Source organism: Macrosteles quadrilineatus, unplaced genomic scaffold, assembly GCF_028750875.1.
Source record: "Macrosteles quadrilineatus isolate MER2022 unplaced genomic scaffold, UCM_ALF_1.0 Scaffold_3__2_contigs__length_128488019, whole genome shotgun sequence".
NCBI classification, from domain to species: Eukaryota; Metazoa; Arthropoda; class Insecta; order Hemiptera; family Cicadellidae; genus Macrosteles; species Macrosteles quadrilineatus.
This window is the reverse complement of record NW_026542596.1, coordinates 89,584,982-89,607,122: the sequence shown is the minus strand read 5'-3', so window position 1 is coordinate 89,607,122 and position 22,141 is coordinate 89,584,982. Positions and strand designations below refer to the sequence as shown.

Genomic DNA, 22,141 nt, shown 5'->3' with positions numbered 1-22,141 from the left:
GTTGTCCTCCTGTAATAAGTCCAGTTTTGGCATCGTGAAGTCACAACAAACGACAGTCAGGAAGCAAATGGTAGTAACTGAGGAAGTCCGAGCCAATGATTGGAACACTGACATCTGCAACTGTGAACTGCCATGCAAAACTACGGCGAAGGCCTAGGTCCAATGTCATAGAACAGGTTCCGTAAGTCTTGATTGTACTACCGTTGGCGGCACTAAGTTCAAAGTCTGTAGATGTGCGACGGTCTCGTAGAAGACGTTTTGGATAACATGATACGTCAGAGCCGGTGTCGATCAAGAACCGGAGTCCTGACTTTTGATCCGAAACAAAAATTTTCTGGCTGGGTGCTTGACAGTCAGCCGCCGCTGTTACTGGCCGTCTTTGGAGTTTCCCGCGTAAGAGCAAGGAGAAGTACATTTTGAAGCTTGTTCACCAAATTTGGCATGATACCAGCAAATTTGGCTTGCAGATTTGTTCTGATATGGATTCGGGTTCTTTGATGTTTTCTTGTCATGATTGGTCGAACGATCGTGCCGGAGGGATACTTCGAGTGCGTCAATCCTTTGTGTCAGTCTCGCAACAACAGCAGTGAGATCGTCATTAGACTGTGTGTGTTCACGAGATGTAGTAGCATTTACCGATACTTGTGGTGTTCTTGTAGAAACTTCAATGATTTTATCGGCTATATCTGCAAGTTTATCGAGTGGAAGTTCATTTTGAGCAGTGAGAATCGCTTGAATGTTAACAGGGAGACGGCGTAGCCAGAGTGCTCGAAGGATGCTGTCCTGTAGTTGGGCTGGACCGAGCAGAGAACGTAGGTGGCGTAAGAACTGCGATGGCTTGCGATCTCCGATATCTTCGTCGCTTATCAACTGGCGAACACATTCTTCTTCACTATTAGAGAGCCTTTCAATTAGCTTCGAACGAAGTACCGCGTAACGATTTGTTGCAGGCGGATTTGTGATTATGTCCTCTACTTCCACTGCGTAACGTGTTTCAAGCTGAGAAACGACGTAGTGGAACCGAGTGTCATCGCTTGTGATGCCTGAGATGGTGAACTGGGAATCTACCTGAGCAAACCATAGACTAGGTCGATCGGCCCAGAATGGTGGAAGCTTTACTGCAACTCGATTTACTGATACATTACCAGGGTCGTTGCGTTGCTGAACGTTGTTGGAAAGTTCATTTTGTTGCTCCCGTAGATTTTCCAATTGAGCTTCGATTTCTTCTAGCGACATTGGTAATATTGATGTAGGAATGTCGTGCTTCTTGTTGTCGTTATTCGGGGTCACCAATATATAGTGTGGATAATCTGTATGAATTAAATTCACCACTATATGAACGAGTATTTGATAATGATTTATTTACAAATGAATTAAGTTGTGTGTTGAATCATAACATAATCAAAACTGAACATTTTTACAAAAACAAGCAACAGCTGTTACACAACCAATATGAAAACAAAGCATAGACCAAAGGCAACACAGCTGTGGCTAAGTTGACGCCACAAATCTATCATATAGTTGATGAAATTGGAATCAATTCACAGACCCAAATAGAAATAAAAAATACCCCTGCCGCAGCAAACCTGCAGACTAAGCGAATTTCCATTTGCCTGATTAGATTTAAACTAAAATGTCTCAATTTATTCCCTATTTAAATAACATTAGTTTAATGAGTACTTAGGTTTGCTGCAACAGGGAGGGTAAAAAGGTGTTTTTTGTAAAATGTTAATAGTTTAGTATGAAATGAATGCATTTTCCAAATTTGATCAAAATATGTTCATAAACAAACAAACTATGTACAACAGTTTACTTATTCTCCATAAGAATAACATGGGAATTTTAAATTTACAGATTTTTGGAATTTTCTCCATAACCATTAGGCGCATAATAACGCTTCAGTATACTAAATTAGGTGATTTTTGCTCGAGTTATATTGCAAAAGGACTCATCAATTTGAACGGATGGTGTTTTTGGCCTCTGGGGGTACCAAAACGAAAAAGTAAATCAGTCCCGGGTCGAGGTCTTAAAATAATCTTAACCTTAACATGGGTGCCTCAACCCATGTAACGCTGGGTAACAGCATGTCTGCTGTTGTATCATAGCTTATTCCTTATATGGGAAATTTTCTAAAATATATTAATAGGTGAATATTACTGCTGATGTAATCATCTGAAATTTATTAAAACAAAATCATTAAAACCTACTTCTATAATCATCACCTCATACAGTTCTCATACAAATATTTTAACTAAACTGTGGTTATATTGTGGAAGTGTAAAGAAACTAAAGAAAGTAGTACAGTAGTAGTACAACAGCATTACATCAGGGAAACAACATATTTGTAAGGGTAAAAAGAAGAGAGGGAAATTTATGTGTACAATCTTGTTTTTATCGAACTAAGTCCACCGCACTCAATTTATTGCAAAATAGATAAAGTTTTGATCAATAAATAAGGTTTGTTTATCCTTAAAAGAGCAAATGGAGAAGAGATTTATGTCTTAAGTTTTAGATCACTTCCAGGTCCCAGTGAATCTTTAGACTTCTCTTATCCCTTTAATGGACACCTTACATCTTCAAACTTGTATTTTTACCTTTTGTAATAACATAACTTTTCTCAATTTCTTCAGAATGGTCCTCTGTATACAAGATTTTTTTACCTAATATTATTATTTTTAACTGTAAAATGGGATCAACTTCAGTGCAAACTGTCCAACACATAACTCAATAATGGCTGAACATAATTTAGCCAAACTTACCAAAGTTGTTATTGTCAAACGTTTGGGAGGTTTAGACGAAACCAATTTAATTTTTTTAATTTTAACACTGGTTTTATGGGTTGCCATGATGGTTACAAAATAACGATGTAAATGTACAAAACATAAAATCATAGCATATGTCAAAACAAGGCAACACTAAATAAATCAAGCCATGGCCTAATGACAGTACAAAGGAAAAAAGTCAGATGATGACCACTTGATCAAATAATACAGAGAAGGTCTTTAAATTTACATTTAAGTCACAATTTTGGAAACGACCTCTGATCGAATAGTGTATAGTATTTTACAGATTTGATTTACATAGCTATATAAAACAAATAACTTTTATCTTGTTATTGCTGGGAATTAAAACAACTGTTTCTGCCGTTGTAAATTATTCAATGATTTCAATGATTTTAATTGAAATTAAACTATAGGTATTCTGAAATCAATATTTTTATCTAAATAGGCTATCATGAACATGCTTTCTTATTATTTACTTTCAAATATGTTTGATGAAATCATCGAACGACTTGGGGTATATATATTATTGATGCCCAAGAAGGATCAAGTGTTTTTTTTGCGTTTTCGTTTCACAAGAAAATACCTAATTCGCATATGTGTGTCATATATTAAGGAAAATTTCAGAATGCATTCTCAAAAACTGCCTGATATTTGCAGAAAATGAAGACGAGCAACTAACGCCCGAAACGCACGAACAACTCCAGAACACCTAACAAGAAACCAACCTAATCTACTTCAAGAAGAAACTGATAAGACAGCTAGACGCTGTTATACACTGAAATAAAGTGCATCCAAAAATAACTTATTGAAGAAAATTGTAAATTTCCTGTCTGTAAAACCTAGGTACATATATCTGAATACGAGTGAAGGATGACAGTGAGTAAAATGGAGTGATTTGATCTGTCTAGCTTTGTTTCTTGATCAACTGGATATTAGCATTGACTATTGGATACTGAAGTAGACATCCCATCTATATGGAACAGCTGTAGCCAATTTTTTGTTAAAAAGGAACGTTGTGGAAACCTTACGCTCTGGGGAGTCAAACGGCACTCGGCCCTCTCTGCTGGCGGTTTTGACAGTTTATATAATCCCCACGGCAAAGAATAGAACGGCACTCGCTCCGTTTCCCAATCAAGGGGTTGTTCTACCCAGCAGCCTGAATTTCAATTCAAGGTGGCGGATTACATGGATTGATATATAGTTCAGAATTGGACATGCCTCTATTGTCAAAGCTCACTCACACTCAAGCTCACTCAACATTCTAAAACTTATTTTTTTCCAATGGCTGTTTGCTTTTTGTGTTCTTAACAGATCAGAGCTTGCAATGGATGGGGAAAATTAATTTGTAAATATTATTTAGAAGCTAAAATCACATGTGAAAAAGACTAATTTACAGATTTAAAAGATTATTTTGTGAACTATTAAAGAAACAATCATGAAGTTTCAGTTCATCCAGTGCATAGTTTGGATCTTTGTGAATATTTTACTGTTATTTCAACTCGATCAAAATGCCTCGAGGTTGTTTTTTTAGGACCATTTTTACGTGGTAACAGCCAGCGGGTGGAACCCTCCACAAAGACACATGGAGTTGTTAAGAGTTTGTGTTTGTTTGCAGGCAGCTGATATGGGTGTAGGAGTGTTGCTGATCACTGCGCTGGAGTTGTTAAGAGTTTGTGTTGGTTTGCAGGCAGCTGATATGGGTGTAGGAGTGTTGCTGATCACTGCGCTGGTGCTGATACTGGTGTTGGCAGGCTGTCGATCCATCGGTCTCTGGACATGGACGGCTGCATGGATATTCTCCAACAGAGAGGAGAAGGTGTCATTAACCAGACTCAAGGGCCATTACAACGCCAATGGATACTTGGTAACTTTGTCGCTTCCTTCATCTATCATTTCCAGTCTAATTATCAACCACCGTTTCATCCAACATGAAGCTTGGATTTAAGATAATTTTTTTTCTAATTGGGTATGCTTAAGAAGAAGGTATATAGGAAAAACTTCACTAATCTCATTTTCAACACCAGTTTACAAAATGTAACTTCAAATAACTTTGATTAGTTCCTATTGGAAATGTTCACCCCATATTTTTTGACAGAGTATACCAAAAGCATTCCTAGTGCATCTGTAGCCAAATCATTCAAACAAGGTTGAAACCATAGTGGACTACAGGATTTGTTTCTTTAGAAGAAATATCAATAAAAGCAATTAACTTGCGTAAGACTCCAATTTTTTTTTAAACTTTCCTTTAAAACATTTAAGCAGCTTCGTGATTTCTGTTAGCAGTCCCTTTGATGTTTAAGTTAAGTTAACAAACCACTTGGGAAACCTTTCTTATATTACTATAACTTTTTAGATTTTTTTAAATTTCGGTGGGACATATTATTACATGTTCTTTCATTAATTTTTATTTAGGACTTATTTGTATAGGAATGTATAAAATACAACTAGAAAAGTGACTGAGATACCGAGAAACTTCATCTGGTGAAAAAAATATGTAAAAAAATAAACAAGAAATATTTGGGAAAACTACCGTAGGTTAAAGTATAAGTTAACGCTTATACAATATAGAAATGTTCACTGCAGTAAGAAAAATAAATTTAAAACAAATATTTTCATAATCCAGACTGACAGTCAGAATTGGAACCAAATAAAATATTGCATCTTCCTCAATAATAATATTATTTACCATTGCTGATAAAAATCTTTGTTATGTTTTGAATAAGGATTTGATTTTGTATTTTAATTTTATGTTAGGTAGATCAATGAATACTCCTAGGTTTCAAATCTGCAGCAAACCTCCAACCACAACTGGAATTTAAAAAAAACAAAGATGTTAGCTCCCCTTATAGTTCAGGTAAAATAGGGTTTTATAAACAACAAAATTTGTACATTCATGAAATTTCACCTGTGAGTTACTAATAATATGAGAAATGAAGATCCGATGAGTCCCCAAAATTTTGGGCGTGCTAAGGCCCTTTTTGGGGCCCTTTTTGTTCCGAAGGGCCCTTAATCCTGAATAATTTTGTTTTTACGTTTAAGGTCGTGTGAGGTGTGGTTTTCGATGGTTTTAGTTATTTTAAATCGATTGGGACTAGTTTTATGTGTATTAAACCACTCCGTACAGGGTGTTTAGAAATATTATTACTTTTTACAATATTTAAACATTTATTCATAAAGTGATAAAATTAGTTACTTCCATGCATGCTCTATATAAAAAGGGATTATTGAAAATAACTGTAATTCTTTACTATATAAGAGAGAAGGATCTCAAGGAGTAAGAGAAAATATTAAATACCCCGTCACAGCAAACCTGCAGACTAAGCTAATTTTAATTTGTCCGATTTTCAATTAAATCTAATAGTTTAATGAAAAAAGGGTCTAATAGTTTAATGAATACTTAGGTTTGCTGCTACAAGGAGGCTAATAAAGTGTGTTTATAGTAAAATCTTAACAGCCTAGTATAAAACAAATACCACTCCATACAGGGTGTTTCGAAATATTATTACTTTTTACGATATTTAAACATTTATTCATAAAGTGAAAAAAATTAGTTACCTCCATGCTCTATATAAAAGGGGATTATTGAAAATAACTGCAATTCTTTACTATATAAGAGGGAAGGATCACAAGGAGTAAGAGAAAATATTAAATACCCCCGTCACAGCAAACCTGCACACCTAGCGAATTTCCGTTTTACTTACTTGATTTTCAATTAAATCTAAAATAGCGTTGCGTTTAATGATAACCTAGGTTTGCTGCTACGAGGCGGCTAATAAAGTGTGTTTATAGTAAAATATTAAAAGCCTAGTATAAAACAAATAAATTTAATAAGTTTGATCAAAATATATCTATTAACAATAAAAAAAATCATTTTACACTATTCTACATAAGAATAACATGGGAATTTTAAATTTATAATTTTAGTATTTTTATCCGTAACTAGTATCATACAAAAACACGTTAATATACTAAATTATTTTTTTAAGCTATTTAAAATGTTCTAGAGAAAAATTGGGAAACTTTGTGTTTTGAGGGTAAAGTAAATAAGAAAGCCCAATTTTTACCCCATAAACCTCGTTCCCATTGTTCAGGACAAAAATGCTTGTGCCGACAATGCTGCTCTGATGTCTTAGTGCTGTCCTGGTCGTCATAACCACGAAAGATAACTGTACTTGGATTGATTGAAAATAAGTTTGAGGAACTTAAGATACAAGTTGCAAACGTCAGTATGTATGAAAGGTGTTTTTGCACCACATTGTTCGTGCTTTAAGATTGGTGTTGCCTGTTCTGCAATATGCAAGGTTTTAGGTTTGTAAAGGGGAATCCTGCTTGAACACCAACTTGGACAAAATCAGTAAAGATGGACAAGTTGCTAAGAATAATAAAATTTTTTGTTGTGACCGTACTATTAAAATACACGCACATTGTAACTTATATAACTTTATTTTTACAACATAGATGTTTTTGTAATGTAATGTTTTTAAAAGCAACAATAAAAAGTGTTTTCTATTTAATATTTATCAACAGCTGACTATATAGAATAAAGATTATGACACTCTCCCTCACTTATTGAGAAGAACATAAACTATTTTTGAACGATAAAGTCTCGTAACCAAGGTGGCTGTCGTCGTTGTCTTATTGGTCGTGGAGAGCGAACTGGAATGTTAACTTCTGTAGGGTGGTCTGGTTCTGGTTCAATATGGTCGGGTATTTGATCAGGATACGATGGAGTTTGGTTTGGAAGTCTTGGTACATCAAATGATTGCTTAGGTCCAAATGTTACCATCTTTTCTTTCATTACTAGAGTTGGTCTAAGCTGGTTAATGTGTCTCTTGATATTTCTTCCACTATCGAGTGTTACTATGTAATGTCTTTTTCCTAGCTTCTTCTTTATTACTCCAAACTGCCAAACTTGTCGGTTGTTACTGTACATTTGAACTTGCACTCTCTCCCCCTCTTGAATCGATCTGACAGGTTTTAAAACAGGCTCGATATTTGATTTAGGGTGTTGATAAGGAAATATGGCATCCAGTCGAATCCTTAGTTTTCTATTGAGGTAGAGTTCAGCAGGGGTTTGGTTGCTAGCTAATGGAGTAGCTCTATAACGGAATAAGATTCTTCTCACTTTGTCTGTCAGGGTTCCAGGTTCTTCAGAAGCTGACTTTAATTTGTTCTTCAGGGTTTGTACGTTGCGTTCTGCAAGGCCATTTGTCGCTGGATGCCCAGGGGCGATGAACTTTTGGAATATGCCGTTGATCTTGCAGTAAGCTCTGAATTCTTCACTTGTAAATATTGTAGCATTATCAGAAACGCATTCTTTCGGATACCCATGTGTAGCAAATATCTTGTTTAACAGATTGATTGTGTTTGAAGATGTGGGAGCTTCCTTCAACACTTCGATTTCAGCCCATTTGGATCTTGCGTCAATACAAACAAGAAAGTAGTGATTTTCATAAGGGCCAGCATAATCTATATGTATGCGGTCCCAGTTATTTTCAGGTAGGTTCCACGGATGTACTGACACTTTAGGTGGACTTGCTTTCACTAGGGCACAACTTTTACATCCTTTAACTAGTCTTTCGATTTCACCGTCAATTCCTGACCAGTAAACATAGCGTCGAGCGAGTTGCTTCATTTTGGTTATTCCCAGATGAGTTTCATGAAGTTCACTGAGTATTTTGGAGCGTAAAGATGTTGGAATTACAATTCTGTCTTTTCGAAACAATATACCGTCAAGTAGGGTGTATTCTGAGTCAGTAGAATTGTTTTTCAGGGTTTGAACTATTCCATTCATTTCATGGTCTTTGGCGGTTTCTTCTTTGATTGTCTTTGAAGTTATTTCACGGTTGGATACTTGAAAAAGTGATTGAGAATAAAGCTGGTTCACTTCTTCCCCGATTTCTTGATCTGTTGAACTACTGCATGTTTTGACTGGAGATCTTGATAAACAATCTACATTTTGATTGCTACTCCCCTTCTTGAATCGAACAATGTAATCAAATCCGGAGAGGAATGAAGCGTATCGCAGCAGGCGAGCTGACGTCATCTGTGGTAGAGCTTTATTTTGGTGAAAAATCCTTGTCAATGGTTCATTGTCTGTAACTAAAATGAACTTCTTGCCAAGTAGGTAGTTGTAGAAATGGTTCACACCAAAGATTATCGCCAATGCCTCTCGATCAAGTTGACTATAGTTCATTTCACTCGGATTCAAAGAACGAGACGCGTATGCTATCGGACGTTCAACTCCTTCGATTTCATGACTTAGTACAGCTGCGACACCTGTAGGACTAGCATCAGTTGTCAGGATGAGGTTTAGGTTAGGGTCGAATGGAATTATCACTCTGTCACTGCAGAGTTCCGATTTGAGTTTTAGAAATGCAGATTCACAAGTAGCTGTCCACATCCATGGTTCTGATTTCTTCAGTAGACATCTGAGTGGAAATGTCATTGTAGAAAAATCTGGTACAAATCTTGAGTAGTATGTAACCAAACCCAAAAATCTTTTGAGTTCCTCGACATTGTGTGGACGTGGCATATCTTGAATCGCTTGAACTTTGGATGGAGACTTGCTGATTTTGTTGTGTTGAACAACATGACCAAGGTATTCCACTTTTTCAGTCATAAAAGTGCATTTATTTCTGTTTACATGCAAGTTGTAGTCGGACAGTCGTTGAAGACATGCTTGTAGGTTTTGAAGGCACTCATCGAATGTGTTTCCATGAACAATGATATCGTCAAAATAGGCTTCTGTTTTCTTTAGTCCCATGAGGATTTGAGATATGATCCGATTGAATTCGGCTGGAGCAGTTTTTATTCCAAAACTGAGTCTGTGGATCCTGTATGTACCTCTGTGTGTCGAAATAGTTTGAATTTGACTACTATCTTCATCAACTTGCAGGTGTAAATAAGCTTTAAATAAATCAAGCTTACAAAAGTACTTAGAGTTTCTCAGGCTGTTGAGCACGTCATCGATGCGACGTATTGGATGATTTGCTTGTACTAATCTGTCGTTAACCCCACATTTGTAGTCAACGCATAGGCGGATTCCGCCGTTAGGTTTGGGTATTACAACAAGAGGTGATCCCCAATCCGAAGTTGTGACTTTGGAAATTATTCCTTCAGCTTCAAGTGTATCTAGTTCCTTTTCAACTTGTTCTCGTAGTGCATATGGCACATCTCTTTCCCTCGTAAAGATCGGTTTTGCGCCTTCTCGAAGTTGCAGGGAGACTTTAAAGTTCGGAACGCATCCTACTTTTTCTTCAAAAATGGGAGCAAAATTACTTAAAATTTCGTTTATTGAATTTACACTGTGAATCGGAACGTGGTTTGAAGGTCTCTGAAACATTTCCTCATACACCTGTCGAAGCTCGATTTCTAACCCTCTAATCCACTGTCTACCTAACAAAGCGTCATGTCCTGCAGGTACGATGTGTAGTTCACCATCTATCTGTTTACCATTGTAAGATACAGTAACAGATGCCTTCCCAACAGGTTTAATGATGTTACCTGTGTATGAACGAAAGCAAACATTAGAATTCTGTAGGGGAAGGCCAAGCTTGAGTTTCTTGAAATCACTTTCTGAAAGTAGGGAAAATTTTGCACCGGAATCGACTTCAAAACGTTGACGTTTGCCGTTTAATTCTACATCAATGAGGTATTTGTCGAGATCAGGAGTCATTTCAAAAAGGTCTACTACAGTACAATTCATGCTATGAATGCCGTATGTTGGGTCATGAAAAGGTTGATTGAACTGTTCACTATTAGTATCTGAATTTAAATACGGTTCAACTGAATCTACTTTTGAATTTTTGAGTAGTGATTGAATGCAAACTTTTGATACATGACCTTTCCTTTTGCAGTTATTACACGAGAGCGTCTTATAATCTACTCTACAGTTACTTGCCTTGTGACTATTTCTACCACATCGCAAACATACGTTTTCAATTCCCAAGGCCTTGAAGTCGATGTACCTTTTTCGGGAGACAGATCTAGACGATCTAGACTTGTAGTTTTCAGGTGAAGATCTGTTGTTTGAATTTAATCTTCTGTTTCCTGGATCTTTCGAACGGTCTCTAGAAGTTCTGTAACTGCTGGAAATCACATTAGTAGATTCGGTAGAAGTAAAATTGTTAAAACTTGATGTCTGATTAGGTTTAGAAAGTTCTTTGCTGTCAAGTTTTGATGCCTCTAAAGCAATAGCCTTGTTGAGTATTTCGTCAAAACTAGAGAGATTTGATTGTAAAATCTGTTCTTTAAGCCAATCATCTCGAAGGCCACGGATGAACTGGGCTCGTAAAAATACATCAGAGATTGAATTTGTTTTCTCGCATTCACATTTAATTGTAAACTCACAATCGACCAAGTCTCGCTGAAGTGAGGCTACGAAATCTGATATTGATTGACCATTCTTTTGATAAATGTTCAAAAAGTAATGTTGAGAAACGACTACATTTTTCTTAGGAACAAGCAATTGAGTTAGAACTTTGACAAGATCATCGTAAGGTAAGTTTTTTATTGGTTTTTCTGGGCCTAGAAAAGCTGATAGGGCATTGTAATGTACTGACCCAATAGATACACATAAGAGTTGAGCAATACTTTCCTTTTGAGTCAGGCCTTTCAGAGTATAGTAATTTTCAAAACGTTCTAGATAATTACAAAACTTTTCACGTCTAGGTTCGAAATTTTCAAATTGAGCAATATTTGTAAGACTTACTGATACCTCCGACTTCTCATGCCTTGTGAAATGTGAGAATAATTGTTGAAACTGTTCTTGTTGTTGCTGTTGAAAAACTTGTAGGAATTCCTTGAATTGGTTAGCATCCATTGTGGTTCAGTCAAATGTGATGAAAGTAGTGTAGGTTGAATGATTGAAACAGATTGAATAATAATTACAGATTATCTGAACGTGTAAAATGTCATTATTTCGGTTTTTACTCGTCGCCAAAAAGTGTTGTGACCGTACTATTAAAATACACGCACATTGTAACTTATATAACTTTATTTTTACAACATAGATGTTTTTGTAATGTAATGTTTTTAAAAGCAACAATAACAAGTGTTTTCTATTTAATATTTATCAACAGCTGACTATATAGAATAAAGATTATGACATTTTTAATGAGTCGTCTGAGAATAATTATTGTGATAATGAAATTGTAAAGAGAGATACTACATAAATTGTAGAAAAATAGCTTTAGTACTTCATTTTAATATGTAATGTAAGGTTATATACAAATGCAATTGTTTTAATTTTTAATAAATGTAAAAAATAACTTAAATACTACCTTAGAAAAATACATATCAATTTGAAATTGGTCTTAATAGATTTGCATAATAAACACGTTGAAAGATTATTCACACCACCTTAAAAGTTGAAATTTTTGCTTAGTAACCTATGTTATCATGTTATAGTGTGAAACTTCATCCATCCCCTTCATCCCCTTTTAGCGAACATCCCATTTAGGAGATAAGCTATTACCGAAGGTCTCATGGTAAAACATAGACCCGAAACCGATTTACGTTTTCATTTCGATGGCCCCAGAAGCCTAAAGCACCATCTACTCAAAATAGTATATATGTGTTTATATCCATATATAATATAATATATCCATGTTATATACGTGTCCATAAACATGATAACTCGAGTAATTTAGGTTCAATTTTAACGAAACCGGCATAATCGGTCCATGGAACAGGGTTTTATGTGGTAAAAATATGTAATCGTTGACCCTCAAAAGACAAAGTTTCCCAATTTTTCTCTACAGCATTTTAAGGAGCTCAAAGAAAACAAATAATTTAGTATATTAACGTGTTTTGTAAGTGTGTTAGTTACGAATAAAATTCAAAAATAGTAAATTTAAAATTCCATGTTATTCTTAAGGAGAATAGTGTAAAATGATTTTGTTTGTTTGTTTATAGATATGTCTTAGTAAAACTTGTCAAATTTATTTGTTTTATACTAGGCTATTAAGATGTTACTATAAACACACTTTATTAGCCTCCTTGTAGCAGCAAACCTAAGTATTCATTAAACTATTAGACCTCATTTCATTAAACTATTAGATTTAATTGAAAATCGGGCAAATTAAAATTCGCTTAGTCTGCAGGTTTGCTGTGACGGGGGTATTTAATATTTTCTCTTACTCCTTGAGATCCTTCCCTCTTATATAGTAAAGAATTAGTTATTTTCAATAATCCCCTTTTATATAGAGCATGCATGGAGGTAACTAATTTTATCACTTTATGAATAAATGTTTAAATATCGTAAAAAGTAATAATATTTCTAAACACCCTGTACGGAGTGGTTTAATACACATAAAACTAGTCCCAATCGATTTAAAATAACTAAAACCATCGAAAACCACACCTCACACGACCTTAAACGTAAAAACAAAATTATTCAGGATTAAGGGCCCTTCGGAACAAAAAGGGCCTTAGCACGCCCAAAATTTTGGGGACTCATCGGAACTTCATTTCTCATATTATTAGTAACTCACAGGTGAAATTTCATGAATGTACAAATTTTGTTGTTATATGGAGTGTTTTTGTATTATTTTACCTGTACTATTAAACATCCTTCACTTTACCGATGTTCCATCTTCCAGATAACGTCAGACTCTGATATACAGCTGGACTGTACAGGCAGTTTCCAGCACTTTGACTCTGTAGATCGTGAGGTGTGGACTCCACCCGTGGACTCTACCCTCAGCACCACAGTGGCCCCAGAGATCCCCCTGCAGCCTCTACGCCCCGCGCCCAGCCCCGTACCCCCGCCATCACCCAAACCTGTGGAACCATCTCCTCCTCCACCACTAACGCCTCAAGCTCCACCTGCTATCTCAACCAACCCCTTTGTAAGTTTTGCAAACAGGTTAAATAGTATTTCTTCACTAGTGTCTGAAGCACAGAAAACGTACTACTATAACCCAGAATGCCAACCGCATGGTAAAAAGCATTAAGCGTTTTGAGAGAGCTTTGCCTGTCAATCTGTAGGCAGCGCCACCAGCGTTACCATGCAATAGCATAGCAACGCTGGTGGCGCTGCCTACGGATTGACAGGCAAAGCTCTCTCAAAACGCTTAATGCTTTTTACCATGCGGTTGGCATTCTGGGTTATAGTAGTACGTTTTCTGTGGTCTGAAGTGACTTTTTTGGACCAAGCAAAAGTTGATCTATTTGCCAATGTGATGAACCGTATTGTTCGTACTTCTGCACAATTTATTGTTAAAGTGGTTTAAATACCTGTAATGTCGATAATCCAATCGGTTGTGAAACAACTAGTTTCGGCACACAAAGGAGCCTTCTTCAGGTTTTCCCAAGGACATTGTCACTTCTTCTGAAGGTCGTCAAAGATCACAATATTTACAAAACATAAAAAACATTTAAAACACGTAACACGCATGCCTAGGCCTAGCTTTAACGATGTGACCGGCGGGAGTTCACGTCTAGACTGCCGGGCACTATGGTCGGTGCGTCTTATCAGTAACAGGTTGTTTGCGGGTATCATTCTTCTCCCTCTCCCTTTCCATTATTTATATTGTAGTGTTGTAAATGAAATTAGATGCGAATGAAAGCTTGTCGTTTAGCACGTTTTGTTTGTCCGATTTTACTGCCTTATAAATTTCGAATTCTTCTAGAGTGTTGATCTGAAACTTGTTATTATTAAAATGTAGAACAGTCATGTTATCGTTGATGTTGGAATAGCTATGGTTGTTTGTGATTAAATGCTCTGCAAAAGTTGATGATTGAGTGGACGTGGTTTTCTTGGGGATGTGTTCCACCAAGTGCTCCACCGGACCATAGTGCCCGGCAGTCTAGACGTAACGTAAACTCCCGCCGGTCACATCGTTAAAGCTAGGCCTAGGCATGCGTGTTACGTGTTTTAAATGTTTTTTATGTTTTGTAAATATTGTGATCTTTGACGACCTTCAGAAGAAGTGACAATGTCCTTGGGAAAACCTGAAGAAGGCTCCTTTGTGTGCCGAAACTAGTTGTTTCATAACCGATTGGATTGTCGACATTACAGGTATTTAAACCACTTTAATTGTATCTTGATAATCCGGAGGCTACCCATTCGAAAAAATGAAATTTATTGTTGTTATCAGTTAGCAGATATAATGGAGCCTGTGGTAGTGCTACCTCCACCACTGGTGACAGAGGAGGTCACGGAGAGAGTTGTACCTCAGCTGCAGAGAGCCATGAGTTGTGACTCTGTGTGTTCTGACACAAGTGTCTCCGCAGCAGACCTACAAGAACCCAACGTAACTGGTTATCTCTGTGTGGGACTTGAATATGACAGGTGAGTTGAATTTAAGTTTTCAATTTTCAATTGGTTTAAAAAGGTCTTTTAGATTTCAAACTGGTCATGATCTTTTACATAACTTCTTGGTTGTTAGCGAGGTGGCTGATTTGATGGTGAACGTGCTGGAGGCCAAGGATCTAGTAAGCAGTGATGTGAACCATCCTCAGCACCAACCTCTAGACACATATGTCAGAGTGTACCTTCTACCTGACAAGACCACTAACATGCAGACCAGGGTGAGTCCTTTACTGGACCATATGGGAAACCAGTTAAAGACCAAATATTTATAAAATGGCAGCATTGTTACTAAAATCAGAGCTTTTTGTTTAGTTTTTTTGGTTTCTTCCTCTGTAGTATGGAGAAAGTATTATTTTCGTCAACATTTTTGAGTGGAGGTAATCATTTTGGGTCCCCTCAGGTCTGAAAAAGTGGTTTTTGGAGACGAGACATTCTCTGGAGGACCAAGCCGGCCAACACCGTGCCGTGATTAAATATGTGCGTGAAATTTAATGGTGTTCTCTTGAGGGAACACCATTACCGCAATGATACGAAGTGCAACTATCGGTGTTGGGGGTGTAGTGGATAGCGTACTCGGCTGATGTTTATTAGGTAACCAGTTCCAATCCCACAGGTGACATTAACTGTTTGTCAATGATTTTGCTTAGAATGTGATTACTTCTAAAATGTACATCTTTTGTTAGAATTTTTGGTATTTATAATTTTATTTTATGAAAAGAAATATTTTTCAATTAGTAAACCTTCATTCAACGTTTTTTTTATATCTTTTTCATATTATCAGCAAGTTTGGTTGGTTAGGTTAGGTTATGACAATTTAATATTATAATTAAAAAATTATAAAATTAATTTTATAACTAGTTGCAGCTTAAATATTAACAGCAATTAAATTATATAGCTGATCAAAATGTAAACAATTACGTTCTTCATAAGGATAACATGGAAACTTTCAAAGCCACTGGGGCAGAGCCCAAGGGACTTTTTCAAAAATGTAATGAAATCGGTTAAGAAATGGCAGAGGAGTTCAACCGACAAACTTAGTTTTCGCATATCAATTATATAGATTTTCCTTAAATTTACGTGAGGGGCTCTCTCTTTCGTAGAAGAGGTTTTCATTGGTTTTTGACCAGGACCCTGATACGTTAGTCGGTGGTGGGGGGCTTGGTCCTCCAGAGAATGTCTCGTTTTTGGAGTGATGTCTGTGTGTATCTGTATCGTATCTATGTGTGTGTGTTTGTGTACAGATCGAGCTACCGGCTCCCAATGAAAAGGGTTGCTGACAAGCAAATGGGAAAAAGTTTATTGTGTCAGATCTATATATATAATAGGCGAGAACGAATTTTGTCGGCAGAACTCCTCCGTGGTTTCTCAACCAACTTTGTTGGTAATGAGAGTAAAACCCCAAATTAATTACAAACAGAATGAAGGGTTTTATTCATCTTAAAACTGAGCCAGGGCCGTCCCTAGGGTTGGCGCCCCCTCCCCCCCAGTAATAGTCGCATTCGCATATTTTAATACTGTACTATGTACTATGTTAATAAAAATAGCCGCTGTGCGGCGCCCCCTCAGCCACGGCGCCCGGGGCAGCTTGCTCCGGTTGCCCCCCCCCCTTTGGACGGCCCTGAACTGAGCTATGTCGTACTAGTTGTATTTTATTCACTACAGGCTCATTGGAAAGATCTCATTGAGTGGATGTCATATAAGGTCTCACATTTGGAAAAAAAACCCCTCAGTGGCTTCTTAATTTCAAATAATATAATTGTTTGTTTACATGATCAGCTGGATAATTTAATTGCTGCAATTCAAGAAAACGTGCCCTTGCTACACACATTTTACTGACTTGGTTGAAATGAAATATTTACTAATTTAAATCTGGGGTTGCCTACAAATTCTAATGGAAAGAGTCAAGAATCCTGGCTACACTACTTATAAAATCAATAATAAAGATAATCATGGACAATTTTATGGGTAAGTTGGACAACATGGGGCTATGGGTAAGTTGGAAAACATTAGTAGAAAACACTAAAAAAACAAGGTCAGCTCTTGACAAATGGAAAAAACATATTTACAAGAAATATTGATTATAATATTGACGTGTTTAAAACAGTTGACAATAAGAAAATTGCTTGATTTCATGCAACAGGAACACTAGTTGCTTATAAGTTACCATCAATACCATTTATAAAAACCCTATGATCAAAAACATCTGAGTTCAGATTCAATGGATAAAAAGATTTTTTCAGGATTGAACTGACAACCTTCAGATTGGCACCTTAAACACTCAGCCGTCCTGCTATTATTCAACTGGTTGATGGATTCTGATTGACTCATTTCAATTTATTTCCTCATGATTACAACCTACAACAATCCTAATATTTTTTAAATGTCTATTCTTCTTTTCTGCTCATTTAGGTTTACAGGAAGTCCAACAGTCCAAGTTACAAGGAGAGGTTCCTGTTCGCTCTAGAGCCGACGGAGTATCACAGGAGATCTTTGTCTTTCTACATCTACGCCACTGACCGAGCGTCCAGCTCGCTACTGGGGGAGGCAGAGCTACGGCTGTGTGACGTCAACGCTCGACAACCCGTCACCACCTGGCTCACACTGACCGACACCGGACAGGTCAGTAACAAGCAGTATTGTGTGTTACTACGAGATGAGATTTAAATATTTTTTTATAAAAAGGTTAGTGAACCTGTTTTTTGTCAGGTGACCATAAAGGCGCTCATTATCAAGCTGAATACCAAAGTTGTAAACACCAATCCTCTTCATCATATTGGTGTTGTGGTGTGTCGTCATAAGCACGATTAAATACATGAACTTGTGAATACGGATATTTAGTGTATTGAAGTTTCATATGAGAAAACTTATGAGGCCAACAGGCCATTGTTGAGTTAATGGTATAACTTAACAATATCACACCAAAAGCTATTTGTGACATATGTGATCAAAAAAGTCTCAGTCAATTTTAGAACAATACTATATTTGGGCTTATAATTGACCAATGCTGCTTTCCAAATCATTCAAATTAGTTTCAAATCACTCGTCTCTGCCAATTACTTTGCCAGTTTCCTCTAAATAAACAATCAAAGGTGAGTAGCACCGGCCAAAATACCACATGGTTTGTGATACCTAGATATCAACTTTGAAACTCAAAATTATTTACAGGTGGTAGAATGAAGTGCCACCATAATCGCAATGGTAGTTTGATCATAATGGCTGCTGATCTGTAGAGAAAGGTACAGCATGTGACATCTAAGCTGGTTCATGGCCGATCGCTAGTAGTATCTATAGTTAAAAAACATTATGTCCCTTCATGCGGGTTGCATCAACTGTCCTCCGGACCCATATGATGGCTGAAGAACATAATACAAGGGGAGTCAACCCCGTGAGGCAGCGGAAATGTTTGCAGTCCGGTTTTTTCCCTACCTCCACCCACCTCTAGCCTACACTGCCCGCCCCCGCGTTAGGCCAAGTGCCAGCTTAGATGTCACGAGCTGTACAGGCAATGCAAGCGGCTGGGGTGGCTGATGTTGAAACAATTCTGCGCTGTTTATATTAACGACTACACACTTATGACTTGCCAACCGATTGTAAAAAGTAAAGTTAACTGTGGAAGCATAGTGTTATAAAACTGTTTGTTATGTTTAGACGAGTACAGAGCTGGGTGAAGTGATGTTTTCTCTAAGTTACCTGCCAACTGCAGAACGTCTTACAGTTGTGTTGGTGAAGGCCAGGAATCTCAAGTTTCACAGGGAATCAGGCGACCCATTTGTTAAGGTATTTACTTACACTTAAACTACATTTGGGTTGTGAAGTCCAAAATCTCCAAATTTCCAAAAGTCCACATTTTCTTTTTGTTCTGTGTTGTGTGTAAAAGTGAACATTAAATCAGGACCTCATTATACCAGACATGTTTTTTTTAATTTCCGGTGCAGGCTTGCCAATAGATACACAGCCAACACACAGCACAAATGTCCAAAATGTCAATCACAGCGCTGGAACGGAGAAAATTAAAAACGGTGCTTACTTAAAAAAACATGCCTCGCATATCTTAATACGCTATTTCTATGACAGTTTTTTCCTAATAAGGCTTTTTTGTTTTAAAACTTACCCCCACATATTTCACATCAAAACACATGTCTGGGTGTGCATATTTGCATCCTTATTGATGCAGCAAGGATTGTTATAAATAAGAGATAATGACAAACGCAATGTAACCCTAACCAACATTAGTTTTCAAAGAGAATCTTAAGCGGTGTATTTCAGCTTGTATACATGTGTATTACTTATCTAATATTGGCTAAGCTACCACACCAACTGAATGGATTCATTCATACAAGAAGAAAGTTCAATTTTATTTCATGCAAAATCACACAGGTCCTTAGTTGTCAATTAAAATCTAACTCAAATAATGTCAAAAACACCGATTCTGCTTATTAAATAATTAACTTTCCCCTTTTTTTTGTAAGACGCTAGGCACGAGCCAGGGATTGTTTTTCACATTACTTCAGGCTAAACCTAGGGGTTGCGGCATTATCACTTGGATAAAATCCATTGGTGATTTGGCGGGATTTGGACCCGGGACCTCAGCCACCGAAGTCCCGCGCTCTAACTACTAGACCAGATCGCTTCCCTAACTTTCACCTTGATGATGAAAGGAAATAAGATTAAAATGTAATCCTATAACCTGACTGTCAAATAGTTTCTACTGTTTTCCAGCAGAGAATCTTCTGGGGACTGTTTACTGTGTGCGTGCGTAAGGGAGGAATAGATTTGAAATTAGTTGATAATTTTGGTGGTCTAGTAGGCCTATATATTGTGGTTTACGAAATTGTCATAGAAATTGTTCAAATAAATAAATTATATTTATCATGAACTTCTGTATGTACAGGTTTATCTATTACAACACGGTAAAAAAGCGCACAAGAAGAAGACTTCGACAAAACGAGGAGAGCGAAGCCCGATCTACAATGAAGCTATGATGTTCAGTGTTCCTCCTCATACGTTGCAGGTTTGTAATGAAGACAACTGTTTATTAGTGCATAAGACTAAGATTGTTACATTTTTTCTTGATTACTAAACACCATTTCTATAGTTTATTTTGTATAACCTCACATTTTCAAATCAAGGTAAATTTACATGAAAATGGCAAAATCTCCACAAATTTTACCACAATAAAACATTGTTTCTTTTTCTACCTTCATAAGGTTATGAATCTACTACCTGTCACTTTAGTATTTTACCTCATTAACTTATATGTTTTTTTTTCAATATCAACTTTCACATTATAATAGTACTCTCTCGTGTTAAATTCTATTTTAGATCATTTTTCATTATGCTATTGAATTAAATGGTTTATATTACCTGTCCTTCAGTGATCCTATTGTCGTCTTAGGCGACCAGTTTCGGGACTAAAATCCCATCCTCAGGCTATTAATAATTTTATTTCACTCAAATTGAGGTTGTCATTAAAAACAAAAACACGCACATAAAACATGAAACACAATTATAATAGGACAACAATACCACCGGCATTCCATAGATAACGGGAGAGGAGCAAGGACACCTCAGTCATGACCACGCATCTACCCATGCCGCGTCGTAGTGTCTTGTACTGGCCAGTTACCAATATTTGTACAATTTCCTTCCGTGTTTTTGTATTTCATGTTTTATGTGCGTGTTTTTGTGTTTACCGACGACCTCAATTTGAGTGAAATGATATTTTTAACAGCCAGATGATGGGATTTGAATCCCTAAACTGGTCGCCTAAAACTACAATAAAATCACTGACGGACAGGTGATATAAACCATTTAATTTAGATCATTGTTTACTTTACCCCCCAACCCTCCATAGAGCAAAAGTCAAAAAGTGTCCCATCACTGAAAATATATTGACAGAGCAACAGAATTTATTGCTAACAAAATAAACTTAATTTTTTACGTAAATTGTGTTTGGAACTTTAAATTTAGTAATAAAAACCATTAGGTGAGTTTGAAAACTTCAAAATAATTTACTTAAATTGAGTTACAACAACAATCTACAACCAAAGTAAGGGCCAAGCTCGCAACATCGGCCACGTTATTGTAAGAAGTCAGTCAACTCACAAAGCTTTAACCCACTATACTCATTTGTTGACCTGTGTATCTTATGTTGTAGACTATCCAACTGCGAGTGACAGTGTCCGAGACTGGGTCAGAAGGCCGAGCTCTCAACATCGGCCACGTCATTGTAGGAAGTCAGTCAACTGGCAAAGCTTTAACTCACTGGACTCAAATGTTAACTTCCCTTCGTAAACCCATCGCCATGTGGCATCCACTCAGAAGCAAATAAACAATAAATGTCCCTCAAATCCAGAAGACCACTTGTTTAGTAATTTTATTTTTCTAAAACTTAAGTGAATAAAAATTTTACATCTATTTTATAAGTACCCAGTTGTAGATGTACCATAATAATCTTTCTCATTTCTATCTACTAAGAGGCCTTAAACAATCAAATTTGTGCTGATTAGACGATTTATAAATATTATATTTATGTAGAAACTGTTGACGTAGATTCAGATGTTGTAGACAGGTACTGAACTTAACATATTGAGGACCATAATTCATGAATTTTAATACACTTTGCAAAATTTTTGTTTATTCAAGATCTGTGTAGTTTGAAACATTGTAACTGTATTTTTCAAATGTAATGTAAGCTTCATATGGGAATATAGTGTAATATTGTACTGTAATTATTTTGTCACAATGAAAAGAATTTATTTATAAATTATCACGTTTGTTGATTTTAATATTACCTTCCTCCCCTTCTGGTTAAAACTCAATCAAAATTAAATCCATCTAATTCTTTGACGCTGCTTTGCTTATTTTAACATGATTACAATGAATACAAATACCAATGAATACCCCATAAAAAGGAAAAGCTTTTAGAGAATATAGTCAGACTGGAATTTTTTGCAGAAATAAGATTTGCCTCTATCTCTCTTTCTCTCTAAGCTGATTCGTCTCACTCCGTCAGCTGACTTGGCCGGGCGGTTGCGAT

The 22,141-nt window shown here is 36.6% G+C and overlaps 2 protein-coding genes across 2 annotated transcripts; one reads left to right on the top strand and one right to left on the bottom strand.

The window, feature by feature from the left end:
* Positions 1-366: 366 nt before the first annotated feature.
* LOC128989354 (uncharacterized) lies at positions 367-1,236 on the bottom strand. The gene has a single exon (XM_054411241.1). The coding sequence runs from the start codon at positions 1,234-1,236 to the stop codon at positions 367-369; it is 870 nt and encodes a 289-aa protein (XP_054267216.1).
* A 2,417-nt stretch (positions 1,237-3,653) lies between these two features.
* Positions 3,654-21,873, top strand: LOC128989353 (synaptotagmin-12-like). The gene is made up of 9 exons (XM_054411240.1): positions 3,654-3,659; positions 4,399-4,647; positions 13,388-13,636; positions 14,888-15,081; positions 15,179-15,320; positions 17,512-17,721; positions 18,751-18,879; positions 19,994-20,113; positions 21,260-21,873. The coding sequence occupies exons 1-9, from the start codon at positions 3,654-3,656 to the stop codon at positions 21,431-21,433; spliced, it is 1,473 nt and encodes a 490-aa protein (XP_054267215.1). The 3' UTR covers positions 21,434-21,873.
* Positions 21,874-22,141: the final 268 nt, after the last annotated feature.

Coding starts and splice junctions, on each gene's coding strand:
- LOC128989354 (XM_054411241.1), bottom strand. CDS start 1,236: ATGTCGCTAGAAGAAATCGAAGCTCAATTGGAAAATCTACGGGAGCAA.
- LOC128989353 (XM_054411240.1), top strand. Junction 4,648..13,387: donor ACAACGCCAATGGATACTTG/GTAACTTTGTCG, acceptor TCCATCTTCCAG/ATAACGTCAGACTCTGATAT. Junction 18,880..19,993: donor CAGGCGACCCATTTGTTAAG/GTATTTACTTAC, acceptor CTGTATGTACAG/GTTTATCTATTACAACACGG.